Raw genomic sequence first — 24,600 nt, forward strand, 5'->3', positions numbered from 1 at the left:
GCCCCCCCCAAAGGTTTCCTTGTGTATCTTCGTAATCCCTCCCATTCTGTCTTCCCTTTCTCCCATCCTCAGGAAACTATAGGTCCGTTTTCTGTCCCTACAGATTAGTGGTTTTTTTTCTAGACTTTTGTATAGATGGAATCATCTGGTCTGTGCTCTTTTTGTCTAGTTTCTTTTATTCAGCATAATTATTTTGAGATTCATCATGTTGTGTATATCATTAGCTAGTTGCTTTTTATTGCTCAGTAATTACTCCATTGTCTGGATAAACTATAACTTGTTTATCTGTTTACCTTTTGGTAAGTATTTGGCTCATTCCCAGTTTTTGGCTTTTGCATATTAAGCTGCTTTGGACATTTAGTTGGATTTCTCTTGGAGAGATACTTAGAAATGAAATGGCTGGGTCATAAGGTAGGTGTATGTTACCTTTTCAAAAGCTGCTATCAGTTGTTTTCCACAGTGGTTGTGTTATTTTACATTACCCCCAAAGAGTTCCAGGTCCTTAACATCCTTGCCGATATTTCGTATTTTTAATTTTGGCTGTTCTAATAGGTGTGTAGTGGTGTATCAATATTTTTTTTTCTTTTAACATTTCTCAGTTGCACATAGTTAATTTTTTTAATTAGGGAAATTGTAGTTTTACAGAATTCCCATATACTGCCCTCTTGCCTCCTTTCACACACTGCCACCCACATACCCAGAGTTTTCCTAATTAATACTGCATTAGTGTGGAGCTTTTGTGGTGGAACACTATTGTTATATTCATATAGTTTACATTAGGGTTCCCTGTGTTGTAAAGTTCTGTGGTTTTTAAAAATTTTTAATGTGGTTTTAATTTATATTTATCTAATGATTAATGATGTTAGCATCTTTTCTTGGTGGAGTATTTGTTCAAATCTTTTGCCCATTTTTTTTTCTTTATTGACTTGTTTGGCTTCTTATTACTGAGTTTTGAGAATTCTTTATATATTTTGGGTCCGAATCTTTAATCAGATACGGAATTTGCAAATATTTTCTCCCAGTCTAGACTTTTATTTTATTATTTATTTTTTTTGCATGGGCCTCCTGCATGACGACAGATGATAACTCTACCTGCTGAGCAAAATGCATCCTCTTTTTTTTGGTGGGGGTTGAGGTGCATGGTCCAGGAATTGAACCCAGTTCTTCTGCATGAAGGGCGAGCATTCTACCACTGAACCACCTGTGCACCCCCCCCCTTTTTTTAAACAGTGTTTTTGAAGAGCAAAAGTTCCTAATCTTGATGAGGATCATTTTTTTTTTTTTTTAATTTATGGAGCATGCTTTTGGTGTGTGTCTAAGAAATCCTTGTCCATCCTTTTCACAAATATTTTTTTTCTTTTGTTCTGTTCTAGAAGTTTTGTAGTTGAAGGTTTTATGTTTAAGTCCGTGATCCATTTGGAGTTTACATTTGCAAATAATGTGAGGATCAAAGCTTTATTGTATTTTTTTTCCTTGTGGCTATCCACTTGTCCAAGCAGTATTTGTTGAAAAGACTATTCTTTTTTTATTAAATTGCCTTTACACTGTCGACTAAAATTAATTGTACCATACACGTGTGCATCTGTTTTTGGACTCTGTTCTGTTCCATTGACCTCTTTCTTTGGATGGGAATATCATACTGTCTTAATTACTGGAACTTTGTAAGTCTTGAAGTAAAATAGTGTAAGTTCTCTAACTCATTTCTTTTTCAAAAGTATTTTGGCTATTCTAGATCCTTTACATTTCTATATAAATTTTTGTATCATCTTCTCAATTTCTGCAAAAATACCTGCTGGGATTTTGATTGTGGTTCTGTTGAATCCGTTGATCAGCTCGGGAAGAATTTCTGTTTGGACAATTATTGACCTTTTCCATTTATGAATACAGTATATTCCATTGATTTAGGCCTTTCTCTCAGCAATGTTTTGTAGTTCAGTGTGAGATCTTGTAATTCTTCTGTTAATTTTATCCCTAAATATTTCGTGTTTCTTGATGCTATTATTTTAAATGGTATTAAAAAATACCTCCTTGTTGCTACGTTAGAATACTGGTTAATTTATATTAAGATGGTAGTGTTTGTTGCTAATATATAGAAATACAATTTATTTTGCTTATTTTATCTTTTATCTTGCTAAACTACTTTATTTTGGTAGCTTTTTTGTGGAATTCCATAGGATTTTCCTCATAGGTGGTCATGTTGTCTGGGAATAAAAGCATCTTAACTTTTTCCTTTCCAATCTGAATATTTCTTTTCCTTTGTTGCACTGGCTGGAACATCTAGACAATGTGGAATACAAATTGTGAACCTAGACATTCTTCATTCCTGATAATCCAATGTTATCTTGAACTTTTTAATGCTAGTATCATATGCTGATTATATTCTTGGGTTGCTATCAATGTCCCTAACATGTTTAATGGCCAAATACTGCTCATCAAATATAAATTAACTATAGAGCAAGATAATTCCAAAATGTTCAATTTCTATCACTGACTGTTCAAATTATTTATTTTTAAATTTACAACATAAAACAAAAGATTATTGATCTGTATATTGTATGTTTTGCATCAATAATTTTCTTCATTATGTGGAATGAGGTAAGTATTCAGATATAAAAATTAATGACGTGTTTAATATTTTAAGAGAAAAATGGCTTAATAATTTTGTCATGGCTTATTTAGATGAAGCTTATAAATATTCCTTTGAGGGCGGAATCTCTGTGATCATTTTGTAAGTCAGTATGTGATTGTTTATGTTTTTATTTGTAGGTTAATAGTCCCAGGATGGATCTGACTCTTGCTGAACTTCAGGAAATGGCATCTCGCCAGCAGCAACAGATTGAGGCTCAACAGCAAATGCTGGCTACTAAGGTAATGTCTTCTTTTAAAAGACTTAACTGGCCACTGTTGTTAATGTATATTAATGTAAAGCTATTTACACTTCACCTTCATTTTTGAACCAGTTTACCTCACAGATATGAGTTAATATTATCAATCCAGAAAATACCTACTGTATGGTGCTTTCTTCCCCTTGCTGTAGCATTTTATAGAAACTTCTGTGTGAAGACTAAAGCTGTTAAATTATCCCACTTATTGAAGATCTTCCCGATCCCTTATTCAGGTCCAAGTTAACCATACTATATGATGATAAAACAAGAAAGGCACCAAAAAACATTCCATTTTGCTGCTAGAAACTATTTTTGTTTTTACTCGTTGCTTACAGCAAGAAAATCTTGAAAGTTTACTAATGCTAACACTGTCCCCTTCTATTGCTTGGTACCAATAACAGCCTGCTTGCCTTTATTTGGAGACATTTCCACCCACCAACTAATGCTAATCCTGGTCTTGAACAAGGGAAATATAGAAACCCCACTGCATTGCTGTCAAAACCATTCTTGCTGCTGATTCTTCTGCCAGCCCTGGGCTTCTTATTTAAACCAAATTCACCAAACTTTTTCTGTAAAGGGTCACATGGTAAGCTTTGCAGGTTGTACTGTCTCTGTGACAACTATTCAACTCCGCCATTTTAGTGCAAACAGCGGATTCATGATGTGCTGAATAACAGTAAAACCTTCGTATTGTGCAGAATATGTAAACAAATGGGTATGGCTGTGTTCCAATGAGACTTTACTCTCTAGACAGATAGTAGGCTGGATTTGGCTTGTTGGCTTTGTGGTTTGCTAACCTGTGGTCTTGATACTCAGTATCCATGTGTGACGTGTCTTTCAGTGATTGTCAGTTCACTGAAGCTGGAGTAGATATAGATAGCAAGTTACCCAAAAGGGCTTTGAACTAATGGCCAGGAATTCTTTAAGAGGGTTTTCAATATGTACTGTGGCCTTCCATACGTTACTTCCTAGGGTTTCTATGCAGTCATTCCTATTTGCGATACCAGGCACCAGCCTTTTCAAAATCATTTATGTCGTTGCTTCTCAGACTTTAATATGTATACAATTCACCTAGGGGACGTGTTAAAAACTCATATTCTGATTTATTAGGTGTTGGTTGGGGTCTGGCACGCTGCATTTCTAACCTGCCGGGGTAATGCCCATGCACTGAGTAGCAAGGACATGTATTGACATAAAAAGATTGATTGTTGCAGAATAAATCTCTAACCTTGGCTTCCTTATTTTGTAGTTATTTCTATGTATATGTTTTGGGCATATTATGCTGAGAAATTTACCTTGGATTCTAAATTGTGTGGCTCTCTCACTCAGTTTTAGTTAGATTTTTAAACTACAACAGGAATGTAATTTTTAATTGCAGTTTTCTGAAGGGATAAAGTATTTCTTTAGCTCTTTTTCAGTTACCATTTATATTGACTGAACACTAAAGAGCTTTACATTTCATACTTCATTTAGTCCTCACTGCAGCCCTATGAGGTGGTTAGGATTTATAATCCCTATTTTATAGATGAAGAAACATTTATTCATACTTGGTGAGGCTATGTAACTTGCACATAGTCTTATAGCTAATAAATTGCAGAGATTTAAACCGTTTTCTATACTATCCTTATTACATGAGCTCTTGAAATTGTAGCAGCAGTTCATGAAAACTAGTTCAAGAATCACTGATTGCTTGCTGCATAAGTATCATTTGTATTAAAGTTACTGATCCCTTGGCTCTTACTCCATAAGAGTCTGATTTGTTAAGTGTGGAGTATGTTTTTAACAAGATACTATGGTGGTTCTGATGGCAGTTTATAGGACAGATGTTTGAGACTAGAAAAATGTTGTAGGTGCATCTCAGTTGGGTATCTAACGATTGTGGTTAGATTATTTTCAGGTTAGTGGTATACTTGTTTAAAATGGTAAATCTGTTGATTGCCTTTCCCTTTAGGAACAGCGCTTAAAGTTTTTGAAACAACAAGATCAGCGTCAACAGCAACAAGCTACTGAGCAGGAGAAACTCAAGAGGCTGCAAGAAATAGCTGAGAATCAAGAAGCTAAGCTAAAAAAAGTGAGAGCACTTAAAGGCCATGTGGAACAGAAGAGACTAAGCAATGGGAAGCTGGGTAAGCAGATTATGTATTAAATTGCTTTGGTATAAGAAAACACACTGATGTTTGACATTTATATAAGTAATTAAGTAGAAGATGTAGTAAGATGATGAGACTTTGAAGATAACTTTGTAAAAGGTTTTTTTCTTTCTTTTTTAGTATAATTCAGTTTGGATTTTGCTGGTTCCTATGAATTGAATTCAGCTCTTGAATGTTTAGAAAAGGTTTCTAAGTTACCTTTGGAAAATGTGAATTTTTTTCTTGAGTTTTTTTTGACTGAAAGTTTTATCTAGGCAGGGATTTTTATTCATATAATAGTTCCATCTATTATGAAACCATTATAATGAAAATCTTAGTGATTTAATAGTGTCATCTGCCACTATAAAATTGAGAAGAAAGTTTTTAAGAAATTTCATTGTTACTCAAGTTTTGTGTTTAATGTTTAATAATATTTATAATATGAATTCTGCTAAAGAGACAGTGGCACAGACGTTTAGAGATGCCTGTGTTGATTTCAGTTGTTTCTAAATAGGTCAGTTCTGAAAATTTTCTCTACTCTTCATTAGAAAGTTTTTGCCTGGGTTGTGATCCATTGTTTTTTTCTTAAAGTTTTGTTGCTGTTTGTTCTCTCTCTCTCTCTATCTCATTCTAGTGGAGGAAATTGAACAGATGAATAGTTTGTTCCAGCAAAAACAGAGGGAGCTCGTTCTGGCTGTGTCAAAAGTTGAGGAACTTACAAGACAGCTAGAGATGCTCAAGAACGGCAGGATAGATGGGCACCATGACAACCAGTCTGCCGTGGCCGAGCTGGATCGCCTCTACAAGGAACTACAGGTAAAACTTAACCACTTACTAAGTACAGTGTAACTTTCTCTCCAAAAACAATTTGTTCGTATAAGTAGCAAGAAATACTGGGTTTTAGTTGCTTTTCCTTAAAGGGGGAGAGGGACCTACCCCGGAAAGAATCCAGAATAACCTTCATAGTACTGCATACAGGAAATTTAAGGCATTCCTCATAACCCAGCCAGAGGTCTGTCACAGGTGTCACTTCATTTTAAACCAGAAGATGAGAAATGTGGAGTGGTGGAGGAACCTTACGTTTTTAGAAATTATGTAATTGATGTCTTTGTGATTGTTTGAGAACATTTTATTCCTACTGCTTGGGTCCCTTTTTTCTTTTCTTTTTTTTTCATTTTATTCAGTTAAGAAACAAATTAAATCAAGAGCAGAATGCCAAGCTGCAACAACAGAGGGAGTGTTTGAATCAGCGCAATTCCGAAGTGGCAGTCATGGACAAGCGCGTTAATGAGCTGAGGGACAGGCTGTGGAAGAAGAAGGCAGCACTGCAGCACAAAGAGCATTTACCAGTGAGTGGGGCTGCTTGTGATGGGCCTAGGGAGGAGGGAACAGGATGACCAGGCCAGTGAGGTCAGTTATTAATAAGCAGCTTCTACAGAATCATTACAAGGTGTGCCCTGAGAAAAAGAGGACAGTGTTTATGGATCCTCACACCGAAAACTCTCCTGGTGTTTTACTTTTTATGTAGCTCTACTTTTCTTTCCAAAACTTGTAATAAAGAATGAGCAAGAGCTCCCTGTGAGGTGTTTTTTTTGGGGACATTTCTTGTAGACTCTCTTATTAGATCCTGCTTATTTTAAGGAAATATGAACATTAAAAATGTCATAGCTTTTTTTGAGTTTAGAGTGATTTGTAATATTGAAGAATCTGTGCCTCTTTCTAAGGTTTCATCTGATGGAAGTCTTCCCCAGCAAGCCATGTCAGCACCGAGTCGAGTGGCCGCAGTAGGTCCTTATATCCAGTCCTCTACTATGCCACGGATTCCTTCAAGACCCGAGCTTCTGGTGAAGCCCGTCCTGCCAGATGGCTCCTTGACCATGCAGGTTCCAGAGGGGCCGATGAAAATGCAGACACTGCCAAATATGAGAACTGGGGCTGCTTCACAAACTAAAGGTAAAAACGAGCAATTTCTCAGTCCTTTCATAACTTAATTTCTTCTCTTCTCCGCTGTTTTTTTCCCTATTTCTTTTTTTTTGTCTTCAGTATTCCTTGTTCACATTTAAATTCTAAGAATCCCCTTGTATTCTTTGCTATTACAGTAACAAGTTTTTTAACCCTAAATAATAAATTATATTCAGGAAATGAAATAAAACATAATAATTTCAGAAAATTGTTTTTAAAAGTTCTTTCCTTTTATTAAAGAGTTTTGATCTGATGTTAACTTGCGAATTTTCCTTTTTGGATAAAACACCATATATAGGTGTTAGTGGTATCATCTTTACAGAATGTGAGATTATGTGAGGTTAAAGCGTGTGAGGTTATTCTTGAACCATTGTGTTCAAGAATGGTGTTAAATAGTCAAATGTACTTATGCCTGAGAATTTCCTTGCTGGTAATTATTAGAATAATGGTTAAAAATATGGAGAGATAAAGGTAAAAATAACAGAGGCTCCTTGCCTTATGTGGATAAATAATATATTTAGCAGTGTTTGTATTTTGTGTGGTCCTCATATAATTGGGGAGTTCCAAGCCAGTTTTGAAATGGTAAGAGAATGAAGGGAGACATTTGAGAAAAGCAGGGGTGAAAACATATTTTAATGACCTTATTCAGATCCCTGGAAGGAGAAAGTGATAGTATTATTTGTTTTTCCTGACCACTATCATGTGTAAAAAGTAACTAATTAAAAAATTCATAATTTTCCCATAATTACTACTCTGAAGTGTCATGTTCTCTGGATTTTTATAGAGTTACATTTGCTTTATTTAGATAAAGAAAAGCCGTAGATTTGAAGTTTACTTCCCAGTGTAGAAACAAGCTTAAGCACACTGATTTGTGAGTCTGTGCTAGAAGTCATGGATTGAAAGTGTGCGCTTTTTTGCCTTGTGGTTGTGAACATATAATTTCTGGCGTTGTCTGTAAGACATACCTCAGTTGTGCTCAGTTGTAAATTATTTTCTGTGTGTGATGGTGATGTTTTCTTACACAGTGAAGAGTAATTTTTTCTGGCTGGTTCAAGCAGACTTGAACGTATCTGCCATGTCTAATTTTGAATTGCTTGAGTGAAGGGAGAAAATCTTAACTTAGAAATATAAAATCTAATACAATTTTTTCCTAAATAAATTGTTGTGAATCTGAAATTGAAATCTGTTTTTAGAGGTTAAAATTCTTAGCAGTAAAATGAAAAGCTCTTTAGAATACTCTTATCTATAACTGCTTTTCTGCATTCTAGGCTCTAAAATCCATCCCGTTGTCCCTGATTGGAGTCATTCAAATGCAGATCTTTTCCCCAGCCAAGGCTCTGCTCCTGTACTGAAAAGTGCTGGGAATACCCTGGAACAAGGTGAGGTTTATTTGTGCTGCTCCTGAACATTATATTTTGGTCATCTGAAAGGTAGGTGCCTGTGTATATCTTCTAAGAGTGTTGATTTTCTAGTGTGTTAAAACTATGGGCCGTGTTTAATAGTATTCTACAGTATCTTTATTTAGCTGTGGAACTAAGGTACTATCATTGTAGCATTTGGGTTACTCTTTTATCTATTTAATTTAAAAATATGAAAGCATTTAGTGGATACAGAGTTTCAGAGAGAGTTAGAAAAGTGAATAAAAAGTTGCAGAGTTTGGATATGAATGTGATTTCCTTCTGTCTGCTTCAGCTGATGATGGGGAGGTTCCACTGAGGGAGAAAGAGAAGAAAGTACGCCCCTTCTCAATGTTTGACACTGTGGACCAGTCTGCAGCCCCACCCTCGTTTGGTACTCTGAGGAAGAACCAGAGCAGCGAAGATATCTTACGGGATGCTCAGGTACCTAATTTTCTGGTTTTAGAAATGGAATGGCTATTGTAATTTCTGCTGCTAGAGTACATCTGTGGTTTCACACCAAGTTGGAGAATGGCTGCTATTACTTGTTTCTAGGTCATATTTTGTGTGATTCTCTAAAAATATGCGTTCATCGAAAAACATATTTGAGTTGTTGAAATACCTTATTTCTTCAAAATTTGGAGTTGAGGTTAATTTTGATGATGAATCTTCTATAATCTTAACCTTTGACAGCCAAGTTACAGATGAGTGCTTGAAGCTTATTTTCATTTATTGGAACCAGTGGTGAATACTAAAGATAGCAAAGTTTTCAAATGGGCACATAAAGTTGCCTAAATGGAAAGTTGCCTAAGTAGGCATGGAAGGAAGACTTAGGGGAGGAATTGTATTGCTTTACTGAAGTCCATTATTCAATGTGATTAAATCCAGAGATGAAAACTTTGTAGTGATTTAAAATGTTAGAGCTAATGAATTTTTATAGCTTGTACTTATATTTGTAAAATAAAGTTATCTAGAGCATCTGTGTCTCCAATTGAGCAGTATCTTAACTGGTTTTTTGTGTTTTTGTTAAAGGCTGCTAATAAAAATGTGGCTAAGGTACCACCTCCTGTTCCTACAAAACCAAAACAGATTAATTTGCCTTATTTTGGACAAACTAATCAGTTGCCATCAGACACGAAGCCAGATGGAAATCCTCAGCAGTTGTCAACAGCTGTTACATCCATGGGAAATAAACCGAAGACGGCAGGGCAGCAGCAGAAGGTCCTTCTGTCTCCCAGTATACTTTCAGTTGGCCAAGACCAAGCCCTTTCTCCAGGTTCTAAGCAAGAAAGTCCACCTGCTGCTGCTGTCCGACCCTTTACTCCTCAGCCTTCTAAAGACTCACTTCTTCCACCCTTCAGAAAACCACAGACCGTGGCTACAAGCTCAATATATTCCATGTATACACAGCATCAGGCTCCTGGAAAAAATTTCCAGCAGGCAGTGCAGAGTGCATTGACCAAGACCCACACCAGAGGGCCACACTTTTCGAGTGGTAAGGTTCTGGTTCTTAGTTTCACCTGTGTAGATGATGTGTCACAGTCCTGCACCAGAGCTACCATCTGTTCGTAAGTGGGCAAAATAACTTGGCTGATGCTTTTGTTCTAAGAGTTTTAATTGGGCATTTACAAGAGTGCCTGCTAAATGTTAGCTACTATAGTAGGCACTAAAGAGGATAGATGAATAAAATGTGGTTCCAATTCTTGAAGAACTCACATAGGTAATTACAATGTAAAAGGCTATGACTACACTGTAGGTTTGAACATACGTTTTTGGAGCACAGAGGATTGGACAACTGTACTTATATACAGGTTTTAAAAACATGACACTTTCTATTATATTTTAAATTGTTCAAATGAAGGCATAGCCATTAATAAAACGATTGGGCTGTGTTAAATATACAAAATCTGATAATTTGTTATGCTTTCTTAACATTCATTAGCCTGGTTTATGAGACTAGAGTAAAATGAACACTTTTAAAAAAAATTGTTAAATATAACATATATACAAAGAAAAGAAAGAAAAAGCAATGATTTTTCAAAGTACACGTCAACAAGTAGTTACAGAACAGATTTCAGAGTTTCTTATGGGTTACCATTCCACTGTTTCAGAGTTTTCCCTTTTATCTGCTCCAAAACACTTGAGGTTAGAAGAAATATATTTTTTCTTTTTTGTGAAACATAGCATATATTAAAAATAAAACCCAGTACATTTCAAAGCACAGTTGTCCTGTGCTCTAGTTCGCTTATTCTTTCTTCTTCCTTTTCAGATCTGCTGTTGTGTATCTCTAGTATAGTTTTGATTTGGTCTAGAGTATCTGTAATCTCTGTGATATCTGCTATTTTTCTATTTATTCTTTTGGATTCCTCTTTATGTTCTTCTAGTGTCTTCTTGATCTCCTTTATGTCATTAACCAACCATTGATTTTATTTAGTAGACTTATATGGACATCTTTGATTAGTTGTTCCAAAGTCTCTGTCCCCTCTGGTGTTTTAATTTGGTCATTAGGCTAGGCTATATCTGTCTGCATCATGATATGCTTAGTGATCTTCTGTTGACCTCCAGGCATGTAAATATGTTGGTAGGGTTACTTTGGAAGTTGATTTTCTTCAGTAGTCTAAAGCTTTGTATTTGTGTAATGGATATAGACCAGAATATGGGGCATGGGGTGGGGCACAACAATGCGGTGAGTGTTGCAGCATAGGTATAGGGTTGGGGTGCTGCTACGTTGGTGCCTCTGAGCATGGGGTTGTGGAGGTACAGTATGGGGGCCGTGTGGATGGGGTACAGCATGGGGAACACAGAGGTAGGGCGCAGTGGAGGTGGTTGGGGAGTCCTGTGCGGATGCACGGGGACTGGTGTACAGGTAGGTGCGGGTGGGCACGTGGAGCGTGGGGTTTTGGGTATCAGGGTGTGGGGTAGGTTGCACGAAAATCGGGGCACAAGGAGAACAGAGTGTGGGCATTTCCTTGAGCAGGAGGAGGGCTCTGGGCCCGGGATGTAGATGTATGAGTGTATAGGGGCGGGGCACAAGGTGTGGGGGGTTGCAGGACCTGAGTCAGGGTTGGGTGATGTCAGGTGGGTGAGGCTCTTGCGCAGGTGCGGTGGTGGTGGGGGCTATGTAGCACAGATGTGCATGTGAGCACCTGACAGTTCTGGGAGCAGGGCACTTACTATGGTAGTTAGGGCAAAGGTGTGGTGTGCACCTGTGCAGGGCAAGGGGTTGGGGTACAGGGGTCAAGAGATCAGTGCGTGGATGCGTGGGCGCCCAGCAGGAAGTTTGTGGCCGTGTATGCGCATAGGTATGGGAGGCGGGGCTCTGGTGTGCGCGTTCTTGGGCCTGGGGGGCGGGGTCCCGGTGTGCGCTGGCCTAGTGGGTGGGGTCCTGGGGCATCTGAGCAGGTCTGAGGGGTGGGGCCCTGGTGTGCATGTGTCTGGGGGGCAGGGCCATGGTGTTCATATGCGCAGAGCTGGGGGCATCGGCAGGGGTGTGCCTGCATGGACTGGGAGCAGGTGTGGCCTAGATGGGCTAGTCAGTGCTTGCCCAGAGCTGGGGTGCATGGGGTGGGGGTGGGGGCTCGTGTGAACGCACGTATCTTGTAGGGATGTATGCTGAGTATACTGATGTACACATGCGCGGAGCTGGGGGCGGGGCAGGGTTGCGCGACTATTTAAGCTGGGGGCGGTTGTATCCTGGGTATGAAGGTGAGTGGGGTCAGCCGGGTTCTGCCGGAGGTGGGGATCGCAGGTCGATGGAGCAGCTCCGCCAGACTGCGCGCTTTCGTGGAAGAGGTGGGTCCGGCTGGAGCAGCCACCCGCATGGGCGCGGGGTGGGGGTGCCTGGAGCACCGTAGTGTGTGTGTACTAGTGAGATAGGGTTCAGGTTTGTGAGGTTTGGGGTGAATCGCGGCTGGCGGGGCCGGGGTGGTGCGCGTCAGGGTAAGGTGTTAAAGGAACGCGGCTTGGTTTACTTCCTTTCCCTTGTTACCCTCTGCACTCCACAGGGCTCCTGGCCTCTGGAAAGGGGCTTCTTAGGCTCTTTGCACTAGTTGGACAGTATCTAGTTCTCTGTATCTCCGTTCTTCAGCTTTTGTAGCCAGGGCCTCCCTGCATGTTGTAGGAAACTCTCCTGGGTCACTTACACCCCGGGATTGCCGTCCCAGTCGTTCTCCCATCCCTTCTCTAGCTGTTCCTTGGAGCAGAGGTGAACTCGACTTATCCTGTTCCACCATTTTCCCGTTAATGGTCAAAATCAGTGCTTTTTAATTGAATGAAAAAAAGTCCTTCCAGTCATCAAATAAGCATGTAATTGGGGCCTAATATGTTATGAAGGAAATTAAACAACAAAGCATCAATTAATATGATACTTTTTCTTTCTGAGTCTTATGGTGAAAACGGCTAATATAATAATTTGGAAATTAGATAATTTTGGTATAATTAGAGTGTTAAAGAGAATGACTTAGCTAAATTAAGTGGGCCTTAATAATTTTATAGGCCAAACATCATTTTTCACATTAATTGACTTTTGAAAAGTGAAAGCTGGGATATTGCATGTTTAATTTCAATCTGGACATGGGAGCATTACCAGTTTTCATTGGTTCTAAGTTATTGCCCATATTTTGACATTCGAAATTTAGATACATTTTATAATCAGTGGTTTCTTATAATTGCCAGCATTCTCTTTCTTGTTGGTTCATGTTCATAAAGTAATGTGTAATCGGTAGGGGTTTTGATTCTGTAATAAGTTTATTATCTGTAATAAGTTTTTTGTTGTTTTTAAAATTATTACTTGAAAACATTAGTTGAAGGGCATTATGTAGTAATTGTAAAATTAAAGGAGGCTTTAGTTTTTGTTAGCAATATCTGTTGGTTGCCAGGTTTATTTACTTAATAGTAAATAGGGCTTCTTTTCTTTTCCAATTAGTATATGGCAAGCCTGTGATGTCTGCCCCAAATCAGCAGCAGCACCCAGAGAACATTTATTCCAGTAGTCAGGGCAAGCCTGGCAGTCCAGAACCTGAAACAGAACCTGTTTCTTCAGTTCAGGAGAACCATGAAAGTGAAAGAATTCCTCGTCCACTCAGCCCAACCAAATTACTGCCTTTCTTATCCAATCCTTACCGAAACCAGAGTGATGCTGACTTAGAAGCCCTACGAAAAAAACTGTCCAATGCGCCAAGACCACTAAAAAAACGCAGCTCAATTACAGAGCCTGAGGGTCCGAATGGGCCAAATATTCAAAAGCTTTTGTATCAGAGAACCACCATAGCTGCCATGGAGACCATCTCTGCCCCATCATACCCATCTAAGTCACCTTCAGTGACAGTCAGTTCGGAAAGCCAAATAGAAATCCAAAATCCATATTTACCTGTGGAACCGGAGAAGGAGGATGTCTCCCTGGCTCCTGATCCGGTGCCCCCCGAGGAAACTAGGAGTGCAAGTGCAGAGAAGAATGACATCCCAGCTTCTCTGGGCCTTGGTGATGTGCCTGAAGGAGCCCCAGAGGGCAGCCCGAATCTGCAGGGTAATGTGGAAGAGCCAAATGCAGAAGCTCCCCATCTACTTGAGATGTACCTGGAGGAGTATCCCCCATACCCACCCCCACCGTATCCATCTGGGGAACCTGAAGTGGGGGCAGGAGAAGACTCTGGGAGCCTACGCCCACCCGAAGTCACTGGGCAAGTGTCTGTGCCTCCTGTAAGTAACGTGGTAGTTTTCAACACTGTCACTTGTCATAAATGACTTTCTAGGGTGGTTGATCATCAGAAATCAGCGGAACACCAACAAGTAATTATGACCATTTTGTAAGGGATGGTTTGTGTTTAAATTGTCTTGTACAATTTGCTTTTTTGTTTTAAAATTCCCTTGGTACAGAATGGATCTTATAAATTTTATTGAAATATAGTATATTGAGTATAAAAAACAGTTCTTGTTCTTTTAGGAAGCACACATTCCTTTGTGAAGGAAGCAGAATTTTGTTTTCTACTTCAAGATACACACTAACTGTTTCATCTCTAGCTGATGCCACGTATTAGGGAAGCAACACTAGACTGGGAGTGAAAAGACCTGAATTTGAAACTTTTGATCACTAGCTTAGCTCTGTGAAATCAGGCAGATGGTCTAATTTCTCTTACTGGTGATATTGCTCTTTTTAAAACTTTTCTTTTTCTATCAGTGAATTTTGTTTTTAATGAAATATTAGTTGGGACTTTAACCAACAGTTCTGGATGAAATGGGGGCAGGGAGAAGTAACTGGGGCAGAGGGTAGGGTGGGCACCGTATTTAGCCTCTTCCTCACTTCCAGTATGGTTTGAAAATCTCTCGATAATGCAGTGATCCCAAAGTTCCTTTTTACTCTACCGTTAAAGTTACTCTAAAACTTCGTATGTTTGGCTTGGACCTGCCTTCCACACTTCTTTCAGATACTAAGCTTTTGTTCAGAAATTTAGCATGTCACCTTAAATAGGTGAGAGAAAATAAAAATCTCAGAATGTCTTTAAATAAAAATGCTTTTTCAGAATTTAATTTAAAGTCATTTTGTTTCAGTAAGTGCGGAAAGCAGGAGGGTGCTGAATTATGAAATTTTAAAAATGGGTCAAAAGCAAAATTGCATTTTTTAGGATCTCTTAAATTTTCAAAGATGATTATTCAGAGTTGCTTTAACTTATACTTATGGTAAACATTTGCGTTAAAGTTTTATATAGTAAATATTTGATTTCAGAAACAAAAGTTTTGAAATAGAGGTTAAAACTTTTTAAACAGCTCTGCGCCTCCTCAATCCTGAGGCTTGATTCTCTTAATTTGATTATTAAACATAAGAAAAGTAGTTTACACCATCATGGCCAAAACCAACTTACACTACAGTGACTTGTGTTATTTCCCTTTTTGTTGAGTCAAAATTTGTCATAATAGTTCACATTTTCAAGGAAAAAAAAGTATAATGGTGTTATGCTTTCTTTTTAAGGTTGTTATTCTTTTCCTAGGAGAGTGATTTACTTTTTACTTCTCAGTCTCAAGTAAAATGGAAGCCACACTGTCTGTGCATTCTTTGAAAGTGTGTATCGCGAGTGTCGTCACATGGGCATACTTGTGAATTATGTTCCCCATATCATTATAATGTTTGCAATTTCTCTCTCTCTTTTTTTTTTAAGAAACATTTTAGCCATTGCATATTTTGTGAAATGGTCTTTGCTCAGGAACATTTAAGGAAACATTTCTACTTTGCTGATTGTGTTTAAGAAACCTGTTTTATAAAAAGTGGAACAGTTTTTAAGTTTGGGGTCATTGAGTTCTGGCCTCTCCTCGTGGTTGGTCACTGTGCAGGCCTCCCCGGCTGTGTCTAGGCAGGAGTGCTTGTACCTCGCAGCAGCAGGACCTGCAGTGTGAACACTGGGCTCGCCTTCTCCCTCGCTGTGTATTGTCTCTCGGAAGGCACTGTAACCATGTGCTTGGCATTTTTTTCTTTAAGAAATAGTCACTGTATGTTGTGCAAGCACTTGTGGAAATTTGTAAAATAAAAGTTATATGAATGCTTCTATTTTTTAAAAAAAGAAACCTATTTTATAAGGATAGTAGATCTAGTGTTTAAATTTGCCCTTTTTTAGCCTGACTTATTTCAATATAGCAAGACTTGATTATATACTCATGGATCTTTGAGTATAGTTAGAATTTTTAATATAAATTTGTACTAACATTTTAAGACTGGTAGAGTATTACTTAGTATTTTTAAGACAGACTAATAATCTTTATTATTCACTTGAATTATGTGTTTACCCCCTGAGGAGGCATTCTGACATGAGATGATTAAGAGGAAGGGTTAAGAGATGTCAGATGGTCTGAATTTGAATTCCGGCCCTGCCATTGTTTACTGGCTGGGTGCCTGATTTTTCTTCTGAACAATGGAGATAATAGGGTTTTTGTGAGGATTAAATGAGTAATCATTCAGTTGTGCTTTTGCCCAGTTGAAGAATGTGGGATTTGCTATCCTATATCAAATATCTAACTTAAAGATTAGTTTTGGCTAATTTTAATACTTGACAGAAAGCCTGTTTGCCACATTCAATTATATTTTTAATTTATACTATAATGTAAAGAAAAGAAGCCCTGATTTGCATTAAATGTAATTTCAGTAGGTTTTGTAAAGTTAAGTTTCTCTCACTTTGTTGCTTACATGGGATATTCACTTTGTGAAAATTTATTGAAGTATATATTATGATTCATGTACTTTCCTGGATATGTTATATATACCTCAGTGAAATGTCCTAAATGCACCTATATTTTTAACATTCCTTTCACAAACATAGCTAGATGTCATTCCTGCCCTTTTGGTGTTGTTCTCTTCTGCTTGGACCAGAATCCTTTGTTTTCCATGTATCTCCTCTGCAGGGCAAGAGGACAAACTTGCGCAAAACTGGCTCAGAGCGGATTGCTCACGGAATGAGGGTGAAATTCAACCCCCTTGCTTTGCTTCTGGATTCATCACTGGAGGGAGAATTTGACCTCGTACAGAGAATTATTTATGAGGTATGGTTATAATTAGTAAATTTAAAAAATATGACTTTGTATTTTGTTATAAATCTCTAATCAGAAAACTATTATAGAGAAATTCTTTTTTTTTTTTAGTTTTTTCTCTTTTGGAGAGGTGAGATGGTGGAAAGTTCTTGATCATGTTCCAAAACAGACTATGCTATTTTAGAGAAGTGACTGAAGCTTGTGACAATGCAGAAGTTAAATTTTCATTGAGACTGCTCTAGAGTGCTTTTCTTTCTTATGGAGACCATTTCTCCCATTTACAAATTGCTCAGATATAGATGTGTACTGTACAGTATTAAATTACAGTTGTTATCCCTACTTTCCAGAAGCCTACTGTTTAAATGTAACTTCCACTTAGAAAAAAATTTGTGGTGGTAAGTTAGGATAAATAAACAAAAAATGACTATAAAAATATAATTCCTGGTACTTCTTCAATTTTCAAAAACCTTTTTATAGGGAGCTGCCTACTTAATGTGGTTATTTAGTCTGTTTTATTTCTAGAAATTTTTCTTGGTATAGTTTTCTTGGCTCCTATAGGTTTCAGTTATGCTTTTAAAAAAGTGTTGCAAGACTGTTTCTACTGTCTTGACCCTAAGGACCCAGTTAATGTGGTAGTTCAGGAGATAAAAAATTTTGAGTTATTTTTACCTTCTTGTTGATCTTATAGGTTGATGACCCAAGCCTGCCTAATGATGAAGGTATCACAGCTCTCCACAATGCTGTGTGTGCAGGTCACACAGAAATTGTTAAATTCCTGGTACAGTTTGGTGTAAATGTCAATGCTGCTGATAGTGATGGATGGTAAGATTTTATTTTAAATTCCAGTCAAACTTTAGTTGTAGTGTCTGTTGTATGTAAACAGCATTGTAGGTGCTGCTGAAAGGCAAAGAGGTATGCCAGTTATGTACTTAAACTGCTCACAGCCTAGCTGGAGAAACATGGTATAAATTTTTGAGGGGTTGATGTTATATCATGTAAAGCAAGTAGATGGAGTTTTAAAAAAGTTTAGTAGTTAAATAATAACTTCAAATTATCTCACTTTTTGAGATAAATTTAAAAAGTGGCACACTTTTCGTTAACATGCTTAAATTTGAGAAGTGCTAATTTAAGCAAGGTTACCCAGTGTTTTAGTTTCCCTGGCTGCTTCAAGCTAATACCATGCTATGGGTTAGCTTAAACAATAGGATTTCTTGGCTCACGGTTTTGAGGTTAGGAAAAAAGTTCAAATCAAGTCATCATCAAGGTAATGTTTTTTTCCCAAAGAATGGTGTTCTGGGGCTGGGGCTGGTGCTGGGGCCAGTGATCCTTCGTCCTCAGCTAGTCACATGGTGAGGGCAAGGCACCTGGTGGCCTCTCCTTGCCTCTTCCATCTCTTCCTGGTTCTGTTCAGCTTCTGGCTGCTGTCTCTGGCTTTCTTTCTGTCTGGATTTCACTCTACTTTTAAAGGACCCCAGCAATAGGATTAAGTGATGTGGGCCACACCTTAAGTGACCTCATAAGAGAGTTCTACTTGCGATGGGTTCACACCAAACCACCTGAAACTTTTCAGGCTTTAATATATGAAAGTCTATTGTGGGTCTCCAAGAGGAGAATATAATTTGCAGCATTTCCTAGATATATTTTTCATGGAACATTTTATGGAATTGCTGTTGTGGATAAGACAGGAAATATTATTTTAAAGATGAATATTGCTTGCTAGATAATGCAAATGTTAGTCTACGTTAAATAATAGTAATGGTCCTAATAAGTTATAGTTAATTCCAATAACTGTAAGAATGGATGGTATACAGTGTATTTAGGTTCATTTTTGGTTTTTTTTGCCATAGAGCCCTGGGAAATTTGAGAAAGTTGAAACCTCGACCAGGGGCTGATGCTCTGCAGGTTCTTGACTCAGCTATAGGAAAGAATTCAAGAACTAGCTAGTATGCACAGCCAAAGAATTCAAAGACTAGCCAGTGTATACAGCCCAAAATTTTAATGTGTAGTGAAAGTACAGGCTCAAAGGGGGTGAGCGTGGACCTTCTCCAAAGGAGGAGAAATCAGCTTCACTTTTTTAAAAAAAGAAAGTTTAAAAGTTTAATATACTCCCTTTGTGGAGGAGGATAGAAAATTGACTTTTTATGTAGAATTTTTTTTGTTAAGTTGTAATCACACTGTATCTTCTCTATATTTTAATTTTTTAAAAGTATTTTTGTTGAAAAACATCATACACATACAGTCCATCCGTAGCATACAGTTAATGGCTCACAGTATAATCACATAGTTCATCATTCCAGGATCATTTTTAGAACATTTGCATCACTCCAGAAAAGAAAAGAAAAAGAAAAAGAAAAACTCATATATCCCAAACACTTTATTTTGTCTCACTTCTCTCTTCCCTGTTTGTCTGGTAAGGCTTTCTTGATCCCATGATACTGGGTACTGGCTCATCCTGGGTGTCCTGTCTCGTTGCCAGGGAGAGTTACACCCCTGGGAGTCATGTCCCACATAAGGGGGAGGGCAGTGATTCAGCTGGTGAGTTGACTTAGAGAGCGAGGCCACATCTCAGCAACAAAACAGATTTTCTGGAAGTGACTCTTAGGCATAATTTTAAGCAGGCGTAGCTTCTCCCTTGCAGGAATAATTTTCATAGGGACAAACCCCAAGATCGAGGGCTTAGCCTATTGAATTGGTTGTCCCCACTGCTTGTGAGAATATCAGAAATTTCCCAGTTGGGGAAGTTGGATATTTCCTCCCTTCTCCCCAGTCCCCCAAGGGGACTTTGCAAATACTTTTTTACTCTCTGCCCAAATTACTCGGATATATTGGGGCATCACATTAATTTGTACAGACCAGCAAGATCTCGTGCCCTATTCAAGATTCCATGTAATTATGGTGTTGAAATAAACTGATCATACAAGTTAAATTAGAGAATATGCTATCCAAAATACAAATTTCACACCAAATAAACATCTCACCCTTTTTGGTCTCACATAGTAGTTGAAGTTTTAAAATATGGATGATGATATCTTTTATGTTGTATTCTGATTTACCTTAGTCCTATCCAGATTAGCTCCATTCATATCTCTAGCCGAAGTCTGATCCTTTTTCACCTTTCTTAACAGTTGCTGTATAGGGTAATGCTGACTTTCATAGCTTCAGTGGTCTAGCTCAGAGTCTCAGGTGTCACGTAAATTCCCGACGTTTCTGGAAACAACCAGGCTATTCACAAATGGCTCAGTATCTCAGAATTTAGAAATAAGTTACAACTCCTGAATATGAGTGACTGCTGTAAGAATTTACAGTCTAGGGACCCGTAAGTAGGCCCCAACCTGATAACCTGTGCTTTCAACTTCAGTTCACCAAGTTTGTATATTATAGTTAGTCCCTGTGAGTGAAGCGTGATAATATTTGTCTTTTATACTTGCCATTTCATTCAACGTACTGTCCTTAAGGTTCATTCACCTAGTTGCATGCCTCACAACTTTATTCCTTTTTTGTATCCACTCATTAGTCCAGTGTGTGTGTGTGTGTGTGTGTGTGTGTATATATATATACACACCACAGTTCCCCCTTCCATTGCTCAGTTATTGTACTCTTAGACCACCTATTTGAAATTACTTTTAAAGAGAGTAAGATTTACTATATCAAGGTTAAGTAAAAAATATATACCAAAATGGTAAAACTGTGCCTTTTCTTATGAGTCATTCTATTTAGTTTTCTAATATTTAAAAAAATACATCATATTGACAAGGCACGTACCCACACATACCTTTGCGTTTAGGTCAAAGGTATGTGTTATCAGGCCCCAACCTGATAACCCGTGCTCTCGACTTCAGTTCACTGTGTTTTTATATTGTAGTTAGTCCATATGAGTGAGGCATGATAATATTTGTCTTTTTGTTTCCGACATTTCATTCAACGTATAGACCTTAAGGTTCATCTTCCTACTTGCAGGCCTCACAACTTCATTCCTTCTTGGGGCTCTCAGTAGTCCATTGTATGCATACTCCTCAGTTTCCCCTCCTATCCCTCAGTTGTACCCTTAAGACACCTTAATCCATTGCAAATCATGACCACTGCTGCCATAAACACCAGTGAGCAAATGTCCATTGGTGTCCGCACTCTCAGATCCTCCAGGTATATACCTAGCATTGGGTTTGCAAGGATTATATGGCAGCCCCACCCCTAGCCTCCTGTGAAACCACCACGCTGCCCTTCGGAGACGCTGTGCCTCTCAGTTTCCCTACCAACAGTGAATAGATACATCTTTTTCTCCACATTTTCTTAGCACTTGTTTTTCTCTGTTCAGTTTTTAATTTTTTTTTTTTTTTTTTTACATGAACAGGCTCAGAGTCAAACCCGGGTCTCCAGCATGGCAGCAAGAATTCTGCCACTGAGCCACCGTTGCACCACTCTTTGTTCGTTTTTAAACAGTTTTATTTACATGTTGTACAATCCAACCTAAGTAAATAGCCATGCCTTCACGACCATAATCTATATAAAGACATTTCCTTTTCTTTGGCAAAGAATTCATATCCGTCCACCATATCCCCCACTGCTGACATTTAGTTTTGGCGTAATACATTTGTTACATTCAGTGGAAGCATTTTACAGTGTTACTGCTGACTATAGAACCTAGCTGGCATTGATTGTACTTTTTCCTGTATACCATACCATTTTTAGCACCTTGTACTGTTGACATTTGTTTGTTCTCCCTCATGCAAAAACATTTTTACATTTGTACGTTTAATGGCCATCATTGCCCACTTTAGGCATTACTAAATTATACTGTCTCAATCTTTATCCTGTATTGTTGTGCTACCATCAGATAGTATTGTGCTATCCATTTCTGAATGTTTGTAATCAGTCCTGTGGAACATTCTGTATTCTTTCACCACCAAATGCCCAATCTTTGCCTTATTTCTATCTCCTGATAACCTGTGTTCTTAAACTCTCAAAGTTCACTCATTAATGTTCGTATTAGTGAGACCATACAATAATTATCCTTTTGTTTCTGGCTAATTTCACTCATCGTAATGCCCTCAAGTTTCATCCACATTGTTACATGCTTCGTGATTTCATTCTGTCATACAGCTGTGTAATTTTCCACCATATGTATATACCACAGTTTGTTGAGCCACTCATCCATTGATGGACATTTGGGCTGTTTCCACCTCTTGGCAGTTGTAAATAATGCTGCTATAAACATTGATCTGCAAATGTCCGTTTGTGTAGTAGTGTACTCTTTTAACTGCTGAGTAATACTGTAAGGTATGGATGTACCATAGTTTGTTTAAGCATTCTCCTCTTGAGAATATTTTGGTTGTTTACAAACTCTGGGGTGTACATTCTTGAGCTTCGTGTTGTCATTCGATTCCCTGAGGCCCCTGCTCATAATTTTCCATTCTTCTCCCTGTATTTTCTTTTGTGTGTCGAATTTCAGATGTCCTGTCCTCTAGTTCACTAATCCTTTCTTCTGTTTCTTCAAATCTGTGGTTTTTGGTTTGCATTGTTTTCCTCTCTTCTGTTGTGCCTTTCATTCCCATAAGTTCTGCAGTTTATTTTTTCAGGTTTTTGTTCTTCTTTATGTTTACTCAATGTCTTCTTTATATCCTCCCTCAACTCGTTGATTTGATTTTTTATGAGATTTTCCATGTCTGCTTGAACATCCTGAATTAGTTATGTTACCTCCTGTATCTCATTTGAAGTAGTTGGTTTGTTCCTTTGACTGGGCCATATCTTTGATTTTCCTAGTATGACTAGTTATTTTTTGCTGGCATCTAAGCATTTGATTTCCTTAATTAGTTTGTTCTGGAGGTTGCTTTCACTCCTGTTCTTTGGCATTCAGTTCAACTTATACTAGATCTCTAGTATAGGTTCTGTTTAACTAATCAGAATTTTTCAGTTTATTGCCCTGCCTATGTGGAGACTTTTTTTTTTTTTTTTGAGGATGGTCTTCTCAGATAGTATCAACCCCAGTCAGATTTTCCCAGACCAGACAGACCCAGTCTCAGGAGGAGAGATAAGTCTGTATCAGGTTTCCCTGAGGGTGAGACCTAGCAGATGGTCAGACTTTCCTATGATGCCTCTAAACTCTGTGCTCTTCCTGTCCTGCCCAGCTTGTGGTGCTGGTCAGCTGGCAGCTCCGCACTGGTAAAAAGTGATGTTGTGTCTTTAAGTTCAGCAACCTCTCCCTGCCAGTGGTGTGGTTGAATCAGAGCCTGAGGTAGGAGGTGGGCTTTGGTTGCTTCTGGCCCTAGAGCCTGAATTCCCTGAAAGAGGGCCTCCACTTGAGCTGCCCCCATCCCTACCCCTTTTCTTAGAGAATATCTTCCCTTTAGGGAATTAACCCCTTTCATCTAACTAGTTACTTTGTCTCTCAGACATGCCTTAATTCTGCTCTTGCCTGAGGCAGTGCTGGAGCCTGAGAGTGCTTGCAATTTTATGAGCTGCCCAGAATTAAAAAAAAGGCATTTTTGGAGTTCCCTGCTCCCTGGGTTTGCCAGTTAAAGGCTGGTATTGGCCCTGGTCCCTCGTTGTCAGACTTCCTGAGGGGCTGTGGGCCCAGCTGGGGGGCTCTGGCTGAGGGGGTCCTGCATTTGAGTTCTCAGTTTGTCTCCTTTATTCATTGGCCTCTGGTAGGGCCTTCTGTGGGCATCTCGTGTCTGTCCATCTGTATGTTCATAGTCAGAAGTGGGGTTGGTGTGTGAGTGAGAGTAGGAATATTGTATTTATGCGATAAAATGTCCTTTTTCTTGTTGGGGGGGGGGAGTTGGGGGGGAAAGAGCTGGAGTTGGTGTGTGGCTCTATGTGTCCCCAGGCTCTGAGTGCCCCTTTTCTTAGGATCTAGCCCTTTTCCAATATTTTGTGCCATCCAACTAAAAAAAGCCTCTGATTTTTTGTTCTTTTTTTTCCCATCAGCCCCACCTCCTCTGCTGGGCCAGAAGTCCTGGTTCCCTTAGTGCTTATTCCACGTTTATCTGTGCTGCTGGCCTGTTTTCATTAGTCAGAATTTGTTAATAAATTCCACAATTGGAGCTTGGTTGAGCTAAGCCCTTGCTACTAGTAAAGTCTGTTTCCTTTCTCCTCGGAGAACCAGCCTGCCGTGCCCATGCAGGAGGGCTGCCGGCCTCCGTGGCTTGGGGGACTCACAGTTCTGGGTGGAATCACATCTGGTCCAGCTTGTCCAGACTGGTGTACGCTGTGTGTCTGATCACTGATGTGGCCCCAGCAGTTGTTCTGTACTGTTCCTGCCTGTTTACTAGCTGCTCTGGAGGAGGAACTAAATCCCACACCTCAATTAGTCACCAGCTTGCCCTCTGTATTTTAATTTTATAGCCTGTTTTTCTCTTGGAAATAGTTAATGATATATCACATCTCATATATACATAAATTAATTATATATGCACATACATTTAAAATATTTTTATGTATAGAATTTTTATATCTAGAATATACAAGTATATCTATTATATATATATAATTCTATATAATAGAATTATGTATTCTATCAAGTGACTACTCATTTTTTGTGAACTTTTCCCTCCTGTTAGACATTTAGATTGTTTACCCTTTTTTTTTTGTCATAAATAATGCTTGAGAAGCTTTTTGGTTGCAGTGTTGAAAGGTTTATAAAATTAATGTGTGCCTGCTGTGGAAAATATACAAAATATAGAAATAAAAAGAGGAAAATAAGCCATCTGTATGTACTTC

General features: G+C 38.5%; 1 protein-coding gene across 1 annotated transcript in view; it reads left to right on the forward strand.

Moving 5' to 3' along the window:
• Positions 1-24,600, forward strand: part of LOC143673968 (apoptosis-stimulating of p53 protein 2) — a 38,444-nt gene that overhangs the window by 6,977 nt on the left and 6,867 nt on the right. The window contains exons 3-13 of the mRNA XM_077149141.1: positions 2,767-2,868; positions 4,837-5,011; positions 5,649-5,830; positions 6,199-6,363; positions 6,739-6,967; positions 8,245-8,355; positions 8,669-8,817; positions 9,406-9,868; positions 13,298-14,070; positions 16,759-16,896; positions 17,573-17,706. Coding sequence (XP_077005256.1) covers positions 2,767-2,868; positions 4,837-5,011; positions 5,649-5,830; positions 6,199-6,363; positions 6,739-6,967; positions 8,245-8,355; positions 8,669-8,817; positions 9,406-9,868; positions 13,298-14,070; positions 16,759-16,896; positions 17,573-17,706 — 2,621 coding nt within the window. The remainder of the gene's footprint in view (positions 1-2,766; positions 2,869-4,836; positions 5,012-5,648; positions 5,831-6,198; positions 6,364-6,738; positions 6,968-8,244; positions 8,356-8,668; positions 8,818-9,405; positions 9,869-13,297; positions 14,071-16,758; positions 16,897-17,572; positions 17,707-24,600) is intronic.

Source organism: Tamandua tetradactyla, chromosome 2, assembly GCF_023851605.1.
Source record: "Tamandua tetradactyla isolate mTamTet1 chromosome 2, mTamTet1.pri, whole genome shotgun sequence".
NCBI lineage: Eukaryota > Metazoa > Chordata > Mammalia > Pilosa > Myrmecophagidae > Tamandua > Tamandua tetradactyla.